This window comes from Cannabis sativa, chromosome 2, assembly GCF_029168945.1.
Source record: "Cannabis sativa cultivar Pink pepper isolate KNU-18-1 chromosome 2, ASM2916894v1, whole genome shotgun sequence".
NCBI classification, from domain to species: domain Eukaryota; kingdom Viridiplantae; phylum Streptophyta; class Magnoliopsida; order Rosales; family Cannabaceae; genus Cannabis; species Cannabis sativa.
Window position 1 is genome coordinate 88,729,040 of NC_083602.1, and position 16,449 is coordinate 88,745,488.

General features: G+C 27.5%; 1 protein-coding gene across 3 annotated transcripts; it reads right to left on the bottom strand.

The window, feature by feature from the left end:
* LOC115720676 (phototropin-1) lies at window positions 1-12,912 on the bottom strand. Of its 3 annotated transcripts, XM_061110973.1 has the most exons (25): window positions 12,551-12,829; window positions 12,030-12,076; window positions 9,905-10,712; window positions 9,569-9,751; window positions 8,002-8,093; window positions 6,739-7,051; window positions 5,841-6,084; window positions 5,664-5,734; window positions 5,072-5,178; window positions 4,898-4,947; window positions 4,712-4,816; window positions 4,536-4,595; window positions 4,355-4,444; window positions 4,110-4,186; window positions 3,947-4,031; window positions 3,774-3,854; window positions 3,025-3,128; window positions 2,898-2,947; window positions 2,704-2,810; window positions 2,484-2,606; window positions 2,311-2,362; window positions 1,875-1,987; window positions 1,617-1,757; window positions 1,383-1,496; window positions 1-341 (listed from the first exon to the last, which is right to left on the bottom strand). In XM_061110973.1, exons 3-24 carry the CDS (start codon window positions 10,708-10,710, stop codon window positions 1,386-1,388), a joined length of 3,165 nt encoding a protein of 1,054 aa, XP_060966956.1. In that variant the 5' UTR covers window positions 10,711-10,712; window positions 12,030-12,076; window positions 12,551-12,829; the 3' UTR covers window positions 1-341; window positions 1,383-1,385. The 3 variants fall into 3 exon arrangements, with proteins under 3 accessions (XP_060966956.1, XP_030505703.2, XP_060966955.1); XM_030649843.2 differs by lacking the exon at window positions 12,030-12,076 and having other exon boundaries at window positions 12,551-12,912; XM_061110972.1 differs by lacking the exons at window positions 12,030-12,076; window positions 12,551-12,829 and having other exon boundaries at window positions 9,905-11,082.
* Window positions 12,913-16,449: the final 3,537 nt, after the last annotated feature.

Below are 16,449 nucleotides of genomic sequence, written 5' to 3' on the forward strand. Positions count from 1 at the left end.
TTAAAAAAACCCAACAAATATTAATAAATTAAAATAAACTTGGAAAGTTGCAACAAAATAATAGAAATTACAAAAACAAACTTTGCGATTAAAGACCAAAAAGAAAAGCCTGAATTTCCTAGTACAAATACAAACTATGTAAGAGAAAGCCTCACCTACAGGCTTAGTTGTTCACTTGTTCTTTATTAGACAAACCAAATTACACCATTTACTGCATAACCCTTATTAACAAAAGAGAATAATCCAAAAAGATTAAGAGCACTAATCTTCTTTTTTTTTTTTTGAAAAAAAAAAATCCAACAAATCCAGCTCATGCATGCCAATTCAACCTGCTCATTAACCTAAAATAGAAGGAAGAATATTGTTAATTACACAATATTAAAAGTCAAGTAATGCAAATCTCATTTATGAAAATATACAAAAAAAAAATAAATAAATAAATAAATAAAAAATGAAGATACACTATACATTTTTATAAATATAAATATCACTTTTTTATATTTATTAATCAAAAATATTTTCATATTAAATTTTATAAAAATGTACCCACTTTTATGAGTAGGTTGCTTAATATAATCTCACACTCTACTTAAGTTTAGCACATAATTTATATTAACCTAAGGAGTATAATGAAAATATTATCTATAAAAGTAGGTATATCTTAAAAAAAAAAATATGAAAATAAAAGTAAAAATTAAAATATTTAAAGTAACATTGTTTTTATTTATTTTTTTACAAAAATATTCATTTTTTACATGTTAAAAACAGAAATTGTATGTATGTTGTTATGTTATTTTGATTGGTGTATTTAGGGAGGCACACGGGACAAGGAAGAATTTTAATTTCCATCCCGACTTATTTTCTATTAGGAATGGAGCAGGGAATCTCTTAATGAAGGCAGAGACGGGACAAAGAATTTCCTAATAAAAAAAATAAAATTTATAATAAAAATTTAAATATATAAAAATATTAAACAACATAAAAATTAAAATATTACAATTTAATTATTACTCAATAGATTAATTATTATCCAAAAGATAATTTAAAAATCATAAAAATGATACTAATATATTAAATTATACAACATAAATTACGAACTATAAAATATTATTAGAAATATAAATAAAATATTAAACGGATCACCATCAGGGTGGGGAGTGTAGTCCCCGTACCTATTCTGTTTAATTTTCGGGGACAAAAAATAATCCTCATCCCTGTCTTGTTCTCCATTTAGACAAGAAATCTTTTAAGGGTGGATCTATTGATAAAATGTGTATATCTTGTATTCAATCTATGATTTATAATATCTTTTTAATTAACATAAAGGAGTTATATTCATCATCTATTGATAAAAATAAAAAAAATAAAGAGCAAAGTCATACCCATTAAAAGACATTGTTTTGTAGATCCTCTAAGTGAGGATCCAATAGTACTTTATCTGATCCCTTTTCATTTTCAGTGGTTTCGAAGAGAGGAGCCTCAAGCTTTGGAGGGTTCTGCACATAAATCACTAGCTAGTAAATATTTATTTTATTTTATTTTAAAAAAATAATTAATTAAAAAAAGAAAGAAAATATTGTATTGTATTGTATTGTATTATATTAAGTTAGTAGTACCATGCAACGAACTAGAGCCCAATTAACACCGCGAAAGAAAGGATGTCGTTTAATTTCATTAGCACCTTCCCTCGAACCTAATCTGTTCTTCGGATCTCTATGCAACAACCGATACATCAATTGTTTTGCTTGTAGACTTACCTGAAAAATTTAACAATTAGGTATTTAAGTTCTTAAATGGTAACAATTTTACTAATGTTATTTAATTATGAGCTGAAATTATAATAATTTAAGTAATTTATCCGCCAATATTCTTACTGGTATACTTCCTGGAAATTTGAGATCTTTGTGAAGAATATTTGCGAATGTCTTTTGTCTTGTCTTTCCTCTGAATGGTGTGTATCCATAAAGCATTTCATATAAAAGAATGCCTGAAGAACAAAATAAAAAGTTTTCATAATAAGGAAAGAAGGAATAAAAAAAAATGGAAGGATGAAGAACTATTGTTAAGTTGCTAATAAGATTTAAAAGTAAATAAATAAATATTTAGGAAATTACGTATTTTATGAGTTTTTTTAATACAATGAATACAAAAATGTGATTTTTAAACATTTTTTAAGAAAAATTCCCATAAAAAATATATATTTTTTTTAAAAAAAGTCACATTTTTGTAAATTTGAGCCTTGAAAAGCATAAAAATAAAAATTCTCCAAAAACAAATAAATGAGGAAAATAACATAGGAAATAACATTACCTAAAGCCCACCAATCAACTGCACTAGTATGGCCAGCCCCAGTTATAATTTCCTGCAAGAAATTTAACAAAAATTAAAAATTAAAAACATAGGATCATCATAATGAAATTATAGTATATAAAAAAGCAATAAATTACAAACTTCAGAAGAAATTAAATTAAGAAGTATCAAACCGGAGCTATGTATTCTTCAGTGCCAACAAAAGAATTTGATGCTCGCATTGGCTCGGCCATGAAAATTGGCTTCTGTTGATTTTTATGTGACTTTTTCTTATCAGATGTTTCTTGAATTAACAGCTGAAATTATAATAATAATTAATTATTAGTATGTAAAAAAATGATATAATATTATTTTTATTTGCTAATCTTGAACAACTCGATCACAAATAATTACCTGTGGTTTGCAAGATGTCAAACAAGACAAATCGAAATCGGTTAAGGCAACATGTCCAGTACCCTGGATTAGAACATTTTCAGGCTTTAAATCTCTATAAATTATCCCTGAAAGGAAACAAAAACACATAATTAAAATTCCAAAAGTTTAAACATAGTAGTAATTATATACATGTCTTTTGTTTATAAGCTTACCTTGGCAGTGTAGGTACTCTAAGGCAGTTATTACTTCAGCAGCATAGAATCTACAAAATAATTATGTTAGTTATATATCACTAATATTATTATTTAACTAGTCATAATCAAGAATATTTGTTCTTACCTAACAGCTTCTTCTTTTATGACTTTTGTGGGTTGCTTATCCAAAAGCATGAAGAGTTCTCCACCAGGGCAATAATCAGTTATTAGACAAATATGAGTTTTGGTCTGCAAAGTTATAAATGTTAAAGGTTGAGAAGATAATATTTGAAATTGAATAATGAATATATAAGTACATTAATATTAATTAAAAGGTAATGATATGAGATAATAAAAATCATGAGTTACATCTAAAAATGTGAAACTCTTTTATCTTTCAATTTTTATATGCTTAATCCTCTTATTTTTATTTTTAGTAGCAAAACTTCCTTAAATTTATTTTTCTTTGTAAATTTAAGGTATCAGTTAGTTATTACTATTAAATACCAACTGAATTACTACTATATCGACTTCGAGATTTTATTGTTACATATATAGTGGTCATCCAGTTGATATATATTTAACGGTAATATTTAACTGGCATGTCTAATTTGCAAAGAAAAATAAACTTAAGAGAGTTTTGCCAAATAAAAACAAAAAAAAAAATGAATTAAGTGTATAAAAATTAAAATATAAAAAGGTTTCGCCACAAATTACTCTATTTTAATTTAGTAATAATTATAAGAAAATCATTAAATTATGAATAATGTGTCACTTCATAATAATATTAAACACTACTAGTATATTATAAAATTGCTACTATTTTAATAGGTAAGTACTAAGAAGTGATATCAAAATTTAGAGATCAGATTGTTAAAAAATACCAGTTATTACCTGAAATGAAGCATATAATGCTGGAAGAAAAGGGTGATCCAACATGTCAAGAATTTCTCTCTCTGCACAAGCTCTATGCACCTGTAAAAGTGAAACCATTCTTCTCAACATCTTTTGAAGACAGTCAAATAGTAAGCATGAATGAAAATAGAGTCAAATTCATTATATAATACCTTATTTCGATTAAGCATCACACTCTTATCCATAGCTTTCATGGCAAAAAGTTGACCAGTTCCACACAATTCTACCAAATGTACACTGCCAAGCCATGTTTAAAAATCAGATCATTGTTTCCATTAGATTATAAAAATGGTACAAGAAAGAAAAGAAACCAACCTGCCAGTATCACCAGATCCCAAAGGCTTTATAGGCTTAAAATGTTTCAATCCTATCTGCTCTCCTTTACCTAAAATCTGCAAATGAAATATCAGAATTACATAACCAAATATGGTAGAAAAGAGATGTTTGGAGTTAATGAAAAGCCACTTTATCAAATAGTAAATGGTATTTTAGAACATTTCTTTATTTTGTACTTTGTCTTATACAAATAGTATATGTACTTTGTCTTATAAGAACATTACCTTTTGGAAAGCTTGCCATGAAGGACTATCTTTTCTGTGAGGCTTTGGAAGAACCAACTTTGAATGATTTAGCCATAAATCTTCAGGTTTCTGCAATTTGGTCAAATAAAAAGCTACTTAAAATTTCACCCTTTTGAACATTTTAGTAGAAAATGATGAACCAATAATAAGCAGAGTTTACCATATTGGCATCTGGAAGTTCTCTCACTGCATCATCAACATTTTCTGCAGTTTCTTTGATCTGAAAAGTACACAAATATATATATATATGTTAAATAAATCACTAAACAAGTTACAAAATACAGTAATTTAATCAGAACAGAAGTAAATAGAATGTAAAAGAGTTCATGAACTGACCAGTTTTTTACCCTCTTCTGCAGTTTGTTCCGGGATACAGTTTCGAAGCGGCTCAACATGTTGACTCCCATCTAGTTGTACTCCAATAAAATACTGTACTTCTCCCTGTTGAACATGTAAACTAGCTTTGTTAATTCACTTTCTTTTGACTAAAACATGAAGCTTAGGTAGTTAGTTAGTTAGTACCTTCTGATCTCTCATAGGCTGCAGATGGAATAAGTTCCAGAACTTCTTGCCTGTTTTGTACAAAGGACTTTATATCATAGAAAACAATATAGTTTGATCTTTTACTTTGATGATGACATTCCTATGTAGTTGATTTTGATAGTATTGAGAAATTGAGTGAGAAAAAAATCATACCAGTTTTGGTGTAGTTAATGAGTTGTACAGTAACATCTTTTTGATTGTCAATTGCATCTCTTATTTTTTTGACTGTTGCTGGATCTGTTTCAGGTCCTTGTAAAAATCTACAAATTCACAGGAAAAAAAAATGAATTCAACTTCCCAATTCCCATCAAAATTATGAGTTACCAAATATTTTGACACAATTGGGGATGTCAATATTGTGGCCATAGGAAAAAAAAATACTTTTGAGCCTTTATTTAATAATAAAAAAAAATGTATAATTTTAAATTGAAAAAAGAAAAAAAATTTGTCCTAAGTTAGATGAGACTTAAGCAGAGGCCTAACCGATCTATGTCGAGTCCCGGGCCTCATGTCATGCCATTTTGGCCCTTGTAACAGAAAACTATTTTGATGGATTGAATTAATAAATTAAGACTTTTTCTTCTAGAAGGTAAAAAAATTTTCCTCCACTCTTTTCTTAAAAAAATTCAACAGTTTTTTCATAATACTATTAAAACTTCCAAGAAAATAATTAACAGCTTGAAATAATCAATTTTTTTTGTACTAAATATATGAGGATTTTGAGACTCATTAGTGATATTATTACCTGCAATTTCTTCCCAAGATTTCTTCTCTGCTGTATTCAGTAAGCTCCAAGAAGCTATCAGAAGCAAAAATCTAAAAGAAAAAGAATGAATTACTATAGTCATATTAAATTAGCCAATAATAACAATGATTTATAATAATCAAACAAGCTAAGTTTGAGTAGAAAAAAAAGTCTTACAATGGGATTATCAGGCAGCCTTGGATCAGTAATGACAAAGTTTTTCTCAATACGTTCAAGTGTTGTAGCAAGATCAATACCCTTTCTCATTTCCTTTTGCCTTTTCTTTACTTCAACATCCAAAGGTCCATCTCCATCTTCATCATCATCATCATCATCCTCATCACTCTCAACATTATCCACCACAACAATATTATCATCCTCAACATTCTCATTATCAGATTGACTTTTCCTAATAAGCCTCCTGTTATACAAAATATCATAACACATGAAAACTCTTTGGTCCCCTGTTTTATGCATGTCAATACTTATAAATCTATTTTTATTAATATGACTAAGTTTTTGTAAAATTTCGAGTAATTTAAGTAGCGTTTGGTAACACTTTTTTCATCAGTTTTCTGTTTTTAAAATTTGAAAAGTGAAAACTGTTTTTGCTTTTCAACTTTTTAATTGAGAATCCAAATTTTAAAAACAACAAAAAAAAATCACTTTTAATATTTTTTTTAAACAGTTTTTTTTTTCTTAATCAATACTTTGGAATGTGACCAAACCCGTATCCAAATCCCCCACGACCCTGGAGTTGAACCTGACCTTCCACCCGAATCCGAATCCGACTAAGACCTAGCTAGACTAGACTTAAATAAAAATAAAAATAAACTTTACAGAATACACTTTTGTTTTCTATTTTTAAAATTTAAAAATTAAAGTGGTTACAGAAAGTATTTTTATTTTTTAAAATAAAAATTTTACTTACACTTTGTGATTAAAAAATTAGAAAATAAAAATGTTACTAAGCATTAAGATATTAAAAATGTAGTACAAATTAACAATCTATTGTATGCATGTTTTATTCAGAAATAAAACTAAAAGAATGGTGTTATGATAGATAGATAGATACCCCATGAAAGAGCGGCGGTTAGATTTTTTGTGCTTCTTTTCGGGGAGTTCACTAATTCGCTGCATCGTTATTCTAGAGCCACCATGTGAATTCCTCCTTGGTGGAGCTGCACTAGTACTACTCTCTGATTTTCTTCTTGACAGACCTTGTTGATCATGATGATCTCCTTTCTCCTCATTTTTACTAATAATACCTACTCCTCCTCCTGATTTTCTTCTGAAGGGGCGGCTCATCGATTCGCTCAGTGCTCGCGGCCTCTTCACTGCTTGTACTAGCTCGTTTACTGAACTGTTTGCCATATCTTTCTGACGAGCTACATTCATCAAAAACAGTACTATGCTTATTACTTAAGTATTTCAACTACTAACCCTTTTAAAATATAGGAATAAGAATAGGAATGGAATGGAATAAAATTTAAAATGCATAAAAAAAATTGATAAAAAAATAATTAATTTTTTTTTTCTTGTTACATTGGAATGGTCATTCCTTCCTTTTTAAAATGGAATAGCCATTCTACCAAAATGGTGGAAAGAACATTCCATTAGAATGTCATTCCAATACTTTAAAATGCAACCAAACAAAGGAATGAAATGAAAATTGTTTCCTTTCCATTCCATTCTATTACCTCCAACCAAACGCCACTAGTGATAATATTAGTAATTTAGTGGTTTGATTTGTCTTAAATTTATGGAAATGACAAAGGTGAGCCAGCCACATTTTTTAGTGGGATAATTTTTTTTTTTTTTTGTTAAAAGAGTATTAGTGAAAAATATATATAATTTTTATAGTGATAAAATAAAATTATTTGAAAATAAGATGAAAAATAAATTTTTATGAGGGAATAAGTAAAATTATGTAGAATAATATAAAATTATGTGGGATAATATGAAAAATATTAAATTTATATGTAAGGATATAAATTTTATTGGAGTAAAAATAAAATATTCTAAAATTTATGTATAAAAGTTCAATTTATAAAAAATTGAGAGGTGGGCATGCAAATAATTCCACAAGTCGCGTGTCACCTCCTCATGATATTAGGTATCAGTAGTATCTAGTACTATTTAAAAATAAAAACTTGTTTCATAAAAATTATTATAACTTTATACTTAATTACATTAATAACAACTTGAGTCTCAACATATTTTATTCCTTATTTCTTAAAGCTTAAATAATTTATAAATGAATCTTTGGCCACTAAGTGACAATGATCATTTTAGTTAATTTATTTAAGTGATTTGAGAAATAATAATAATAATTTACCATCGTAACGAATCAGAGATTCTGGTAATCCATTTGGACGAACAGTTTTCTCTTTGGACCCTTCTGTATGCTTACTCACTTCGACTTGCATCCTGCCCAATCACATTTAATAAATAAATAAATAAATAAATAAAAATCAAATTATCAAATTAATAGACAGACAGAAACAGATCTCTTGATTGAATCAATCTCCTTATCCAATTACATAGGCCCACTTTGTATCAATAACTGGCCCAGATAATGGAATTTTTTCAAAAATAATAAATAAATTTGAAAAATGCTTCATTGCTACATTATTGAAGATGAGATATATGAGTGAGTGAGATGTTCTTTGGTCCCACGTGTAACACATCACACACGTGGTATGTGCTTTAGGACATATTCTATATTAACTAGTCTTTCATCTATGAATATTGAATATATATAGTGTTCATGAATTATTGTGTTCATATAAATTAATAGTAGTAATACACACATATATAGATATATATGTTAGTATCATCACTCAAACTCAAAGATAGTTCCTACACAATTACGTTCATTCAAAAATGTCTCATTCACCATTTGCTACCATCCACATATAAAGTAACCAACAAGATGTGACAAAATATATATTAGAAAAATAATATAATAAATCCATTCCATACCATAACATTAAAATTAAAACTTTTATTTAAAATATATATATTAATTAATACTTTATAAATTCACTTAAAAAAAAAAAACTTCATAATTCTAGAATGTGCAAAAAATTTAAAATGATATGTATTGAGACCATAAATTTTTATTATTATTTTTTTTTGTAAATGCATATTTACGAACATTTATTAAAAAAACATGTATAATATTTATATATAAGAAATGATAAAAAGATGAATCTTTATTACTATAAGGCGCCTTGTGTAATGCTTGGGCCATCCTTCATCAACAACCATCCAAATTAATCAACACACGTGAGTGAGGTCCACGACAAATATACATATATACATTACATTATTATATATAGGATTATATAATTGAAGTGTTATTTTTATTTTTATTTTTGAACAATAATTGAAGTGTTATTTTGTTCTAACTGTATTACTGGAAAATTTATAGGAGTTTTTTTGTTTATATATATTTTAAAATAATTTTTTTTTTCATATTTTTTACGAAAATTCATATAGAAACCTTAACAATGGATAGAACAACCTAAATCACAATAAAAGTTAAAAAAAATATGAAGTAATTTTCTAAAATTACAACTCAAACTTTTTTTTATTTAAATTATAACTATTTTATATATTTTATATTAAAAAAAACATTAAATAATTTATAATACTAAAAATTCAATTACATGAAATAATATAAAAAACAAACTAACTAAAATACAAATACAATTAAATTATATTTGATTATAATATTGTAGAGGATGCTCAACTGTTAGAAACAAAAAATATGTGTACCTATGTACTGTAGAACTTCTGATTACGTCAATCAATTTTTTTTTTTTTTTTAATTGTAGATGAGTCCTTAATTTTACTCCAAGTAGAAATGGCAAATATATATTGAGAAAATAAAAACTTACCCAATAAATTTGAGAATTTTGCCAGTCTCATCCTTAATTGGAGCAATAGTCAATAAATTCCAAAAAGGGGTCCCATCTTTCTTGTAATTTAACATCCGCCCACAATAACTGGATCCTGCTTCCAATGATTCTCTAATCTTTGCCAACTCTTCCGGGTCAGTACCCGACCCTTGTAAGAACCGACTGGACCCACACCACATTATTTATTAATTTAATTAAACAAATCATTAACTCACTTAATAATACATAATAATAATAATTAAACAATTGATCTGACCGGTATTACAGTTAATTTTAAATAATTAAATAATAACTGCTTTTATTTTAGTTACGTACCAGTTTCTACCAATAACCTCTTTAGAAGTGTAACCCGTCATCTTGAAAAACCCGGCACTAGCATAAAGAATCGGGTAATCGGGTTTGGTAGCATCCGAAACCACAAAAGTCTGTTGAAAAGCCGAAAGCGCGTCCTTCAAATCCTCAGACACTCTCGGAAACCCTCTCTCCTTCCCTCCTCCACCGTCGTCGGAAGATTCACCGGAAGTTCTAACAGAATTATTCGAGCTCCGACGAGAATTACCCTTCAGTACGTTACTGCTCGCCGGCTCATCCCCGCCGGAAGTCCTCACGCCGACACCCTGCGGCTTCCCGGTCTCGGAATCGGTCTTCAGCACCAAACCCCACTCGGCGGCTCTCTGCGCCGCAACTGCTCCGACTTCCTTATTGCTTCCGGAGCTCTCTGATTTGTCGTTGAGGATTGCCGAGAATGTTCGTTGGATGATCGGAGCAGCTGCCGTCGCCGCCGCAAGCGGCGGCGCCGGTGAAGGTTGTATGTTCGGTGAGGGCGGAGCCGCCGGGTCCTTGAGAGCCATCCATGAAGTGATTATTTCGTCGCCTCGGGCGGGTTTGGGTATTGGGTCGGGCTCTGAAATTGGATGCGGGTCGACCCAGTTGTGCCATGAGGATTGGGGGCGAAACGGCGGGTTCGTGGGGCGGGTGGAGGCCGAGGCAGAGGCGGCTGCGGTGGCTGAGAAAGTGGATGGGTTGAAGACCTCTAAGGAGCCCCGGGAGTCTCTTGGTAATGGTGGAACATTGATTGGTTTGGAATTGGATGATGAAATATTTTCTGATGAGTTTTCCATCTCTACACAAGCACTATGGCCAATCATAATTAAGCATTTTAAATCTATATATATATGTATATATATTATATAACACTACAAAAGAAGATAAATATCAGATTTTATATGAAACTTTACACCAATATATATGTCTACTACTTTTTGGTGCATGAGAGATTCAATGATGTGGTCCATGCATCCATAAAAATTGGAATAGAGCATAAATTTATGTGTATAGATATATATTGATAAATAGAAAGAAATCTTATTATTATTATTATTATTATGGAGAGGCTTAAATTAAAATTGAACACCTAAATAAATAATGCTAAAACATGTACACTTTCGAATTGACCCCTCTACTAATTAATTAATTGATTTAGGATATTTGTACTAGTATACTACTTATTACTACTATACTACTTTATATAAAATTCCAAAATATTATCTTACTAAAATATTCTTCTATAATTAATATATTGATAATATTTTTTTTAAGGTGGGACAGATTTTGAAATGGGATGTTTTGGAGAGTAAGGATGGGTGTTGAGTAAGAAAAGCTATCTTTCATAACATGAATAGTCGCTTTACATTGTTTTTGGTTTATTTTGTGTTATACATAATATAGTTAATAGTTAGCTACAAGTCCCTAAATGCATTTTTTTTGGGTAATTTTGAAAACGATTTTCAAGAGACATGATGACTAGTTGTGAAGAGAGAGGGGTATTTTTGACAATTCATGTATGATTGTTGGGTTGATAGATACGTGAAACTTTTTCACCACCTCAGAACTCTAGAAGATATTATTGTCCATCTTGGATCAATTAAGAGAGACAACTTATTAAGTGTGAAATTGATAATAAAGAAAAAAAAAACAACCAACAAAAATTATTAAAACAATAGTTTTTTTTTTGTGTACTAAAAACTTAGACAAGGTCCATTTTCTTCGCTTAATAGTACACATTATTACACACTGCAACAACTTTATGTTCGTACGAGGATTTTTCTTTGTTTTTGGGAACTTTTGATGAGTATTTTAGTGCAAATATATATATGCCTGGAAATTAAACTGTTTGAAAAAAAAAAAACAAAAGGACTGTACGCATGAGAAATATTTGACCATAAAACTAATAAATAAAAAAGGACAAAATTATGAGTTTTATAAATATGAGAAATTAAATAAGTAATGGCTGATTAAGAGGAAAAAAGAGATAAAACAAAGGAGAGCTAATATAAGGATTAAGTTTATATCCAGTATTAATTAATTATGGAAAAATCTTAGATATATATAATATATAAAATAAATAAGTAGCTAAAATTGAAAACATAATAAAACGTACCTCTAGTGAACTAGGTAGATAGTTTTTTTTTCTTCCAGAGAATGAAACTACTCGACAAATTAACAAAAGACGAATTAATTAATTCAGTGATGAGAGCATGCAGTAGATATATATATACATATATTTATATATATATCAGTGTGTGGATCAAGTATAGTACTCGATCAGATATATATATATAATTATTGTGTGGATGATGATGGAGAAAAATAATAAAGAGAAGTGAGGAGAAGATATCAAATAATGATTGTTCAAAAGGCTACTTTTCTTTTTAATTAATTAAAATTTTACTTTATTTTTTTATTTATTAAAACAATAATAATAATAATAATAATAATAATAATGGTGAAAAAGGGTTTGGCTTCAAATCCCTGTACACCAAAGACTTCACATGCCTCTTGCACTTATATTCCCAACCTCAATAATTATATACATAACACAAAAAAACAAATAAAAACTTATTCGAATTTTAATATTCATGACTATATATTTACAAATAAATTAATGATTGTATTTATTACCTTCGTACTGTAGTGTAATGATGTTATATAAATATACTGTTTATTCCCACAGTAGTATTTTACAGTCTGGAAATTGGTTGGCATCAACAAAAGAGAATTATGTTGATTTTTTATGCCAAAAATGGATATGGAATTTACAAAATTATGTCCTACTTATATCTGATCCTCACCACCACGTTTTTGGAGATTGTCCTCTGCTTTTGCTCTATAATTCCTTAGTATATGTCTCCCCTGTCTCACTACAGATCAACCACCACTATATATCTATATATATATATATATATGTATATATATCTAGATGAGATCAAGAGACATAGAAGAATGGAATGAATGAAAATCAATATGGGAAAAAAGAAGAAGCTAATATGGAAGCAAGCAACATATTACATCTTGAAACTTGTAATCTCAAATTAAAGCATTATGGTCACTTTGGACTTATATCATCACACCACGTACCCTGTTTTTTTTTTGGCTATATAGATGATATAATATTTACCACAAATTATTGTTATTGTTATTATTATTTGTAGTACATCATGAAAATTATGATAGTGTATTTTGGATTATGGTTGTAATCTATGATGATGATCAAAAGGGTTTTCACATCATTGTCTAATTAATTAAAAAGGGAGGATTACTTTACAAGTATGTGATCTATATTAGGTCAAGCCCTACCATGGTTAGGGTTAGAAAACTAGCTTTTTCTGGTCCATGGTACACTCATTAGCAAGATTACGACATTTACCAAAGTTATCACAAAAGTTTTAGTGTGAAAGCAATGAGAACTATTATTTATCCCTAATAAATATATATTAATTAAATACCATTGTCATATATATATATATATATTATTATTAGGTGAATTATCCTCTTTTCTTAACTTTTTTTTTTCTCAAATTTATAGTTTGGGTTTCTAAAGTATTGCAGCACTAGTTGCAATAAGAGTTTCTACATAGAATTTCGTAAAAATACAAAAAAAAAAAAATATTTAGAAGTGTAAAAATAAAAAAGGTCTTTATTATTATTATTTTATAAATATAATAATTAATAATTACTATTATATATGTAGTTTTTTATTTTAAAATAAAAAATTCAATTATCATTCTTATAGAGTTTTATCCTATTAGTTTTATTATTATAAAAATTTCCCGAGATTATAAATCGTTACAAATATATCTCCCTTTAATTACATTATCTATATTTTTTAAAAAGAATTTACTTTATGTAACTATAAGCTACATGTATATATAGTTGCATTGCAAAAATTTATTTAACTTTAAATTGTTTAAAATTCAGTTTGTTAACATTAAAACAAACATAAACTCTAAAAATGCAAATAGTACATATTTTCATAATTTAGAATGTTATTAATTTATGTATTTAATTTTTTTTTTTTGGGTAAATAAATCAATTTTATTCCAATCAGTACTATATTGTACATAAGAACTTCAATACGTCAAACCTCAAATTCTGTTAACCAGATAACAATAATCTCACAAATTCTTGTTAAATCCTTTAACTTAAATTCTCAAACCATATTCTATCTTTTTCTTCTATTTTCAATATGTTTAAGACTATATATTCTAGCAATTACAATATGTTTAACAGATTGAACAAAATTTATCGTTATTTGCATTTTTTTTTTTTTTGTCCAAATTTAAGTATTTTATTTTTAGTTCTTCAAATCATATACACACGATATTGTGAACTAAAATGTAAATTCTTTTTTGGCAGCTTGCTATGTTGGCATCTACAAATCCAAATCAAGACCCCCAAAAATTTATATTAGTTGGTACTAATGCCAATCTAATAAAAAATTTCTAAGACTACTTATATTATTGTATATGTTATGCATTTAGTTTTTGTTTAGACTTTTGAATTTGGATACATTAATGTCATTAGTGTTACATCTTATTTATTAAAAATAAATTAAACCTTTAGTTTAAGAATTGATATTTTCTAAAATTACTTAAAAAAAAAGAAAGAAAGAAAAGAATTATGTAATATATAGTTGTAATTTAATTTATTAATTTTCCATAATGTTATCTTATCTATATATTCACGGCTGTAGCTGTTGGGTGCGGTCACATCATACACACCCTAATTTAGAAGTCTTTATTTGGTGGTGGGTCTTACTCTTATCCTATGTGGCTTAGTTGGTTGGGACATACAAAATTTTAATTAACAAATTATTAATTAAGACTAAGATGGACTCACACTCACTCACTCACTCACTCACTAGTAATATAATATAGTATTCTCTATTTACACAAATTAAAAGCCTTTGGAGACACATCCTTCATTCCTCATAATATAAGGACTATCGATCATACCAAAACTAATTAATTTACTTCATAATATATATGAATTCAAAATCGAATATTCTTTCTATTGGCAAAAGAAGTACTAGAAGTAGAACAAACAAATAAGGAAAGACTAGAGACTGTGTAGCCTTTGAACTTGTGTAGCGTTTGCCAACAATGTTACGGACATGGTAGAGATATTTACTATACTTATTAATATCTTTTGTAATGAATATGAGGTCTAACTTCAATTTTATTTATAAAGGTATATTTTTTTTAAAAAAAAAGCCTTTGAACTTGTGAAAATTTATTAATTTTTCTAACAATCCCCCACATGAATAAAACTAACCAACCTTAAACCTTTGAAGTGTCCCTAGCTAGATGATGATATATCGATCATGACACAATTATCTTCTCTAGCACAGTTCATGAGTTCTCCTAGTTCTATTCAATTTCGCCATGAACATTTGCATGGTTATGTGAGAAGCTTTAGCTAGATGATTGTGTAAGAGTAATCCTCCATTATTCCAATTAAACTTTGGATGAGTTAGAGTCATTAAGAGTTAAGGTTTAACCTAATTACACCATAGGAATCGTTTTTTTTTAATCATTAGATTTAGAATAGGTAGTGTTAAACCTCAATATTGATCCTACAATGTCTTCATAATTAGGTTTTCCCATTAAAATTTAAATCTTAGGAATTTTAGTCAACTAGGCTGAGTTTTGTAATAACCAATGTTATTTTTTAAGGGTTTTTTTGTTATACTTTAATGTAGTTTTTTTTTTTTTCTATTTTTATGGAAATCAACATAGAAACACAAATAGCAATTAATAGAGTAATTTAAATCGCAATTAAAATTCACACAGCAACTCACATAAAAATTATCGGAGCAACTCAAACCGTAAATTAAAAAAAAGAGCATTTTACAATTTTGTATACATTATTTTAATTAATTACAAAATATGTGCAAAAAAACTTATTATCATTTTCTCATACACTTTTATATATAATTAAAAACTTTTTTTTAATTTTTTTTATAATATATATATGGTAATAATTATTGATTAGTATATATATGGTAATATTAGTTATGTTTTTTTTTTATATTTACAATTATAATAAACATACTAATAATATAAAACATTTTATATATGTGTTTATTGGCTATGTTTATTTTTATGTTTACAATTATAATAAACATACTAATAATATAAAATATTTTATATATGTGTTTATTTTATTTTCTATTAATTAAACATACTAATTTAATAAACAAAATAATAATATTCACATAAGTTTATTATATCACTCTACATGTGTTATGTTTATTTTTTTAGTAATTTTTTAGAAAATAAATAATATATATAAAAAATTGTTTATCTTTATCTTTTTCTTTGTTTATTAATTGTGTCGTGTTTATTTTTTTTAATTAAATAATTTTTAGAATTTATAGAGTTATGTTTGTTTATTTATTTTTTGATGTAAGAATTATACTTCAATAGAAAACTCGTTCACTAACTCATTAGAAAATAATCAATATAAAGAAACAATAGAAAGAAAATATACTTATTTTAATATAGTATAAATTGACTATG

Coding starts and splice junctions, on each gene's coding strand:
- LOC115720676 (XM_061110972.1), bottom strand. CDS start 10,737: ATGATTGGCCATAGTGCTTGTGTAGAGATGGAAAACTCATCAGAAAAT. Junction 8,094..9,568: donor AAAATTCTCAAATTTATTGG/GTAAGTTTTTAT, acceptor GTGATTGGGCAG/GATGCAAGTCGAAGTGAGTA. Junction 7,052..8,001: donor ATCTCTGATTCGTTACGATG/GTAAATTATTAT, acceptor TGATGAATGTAG/CTCGTCAGAAAGATATGGCA.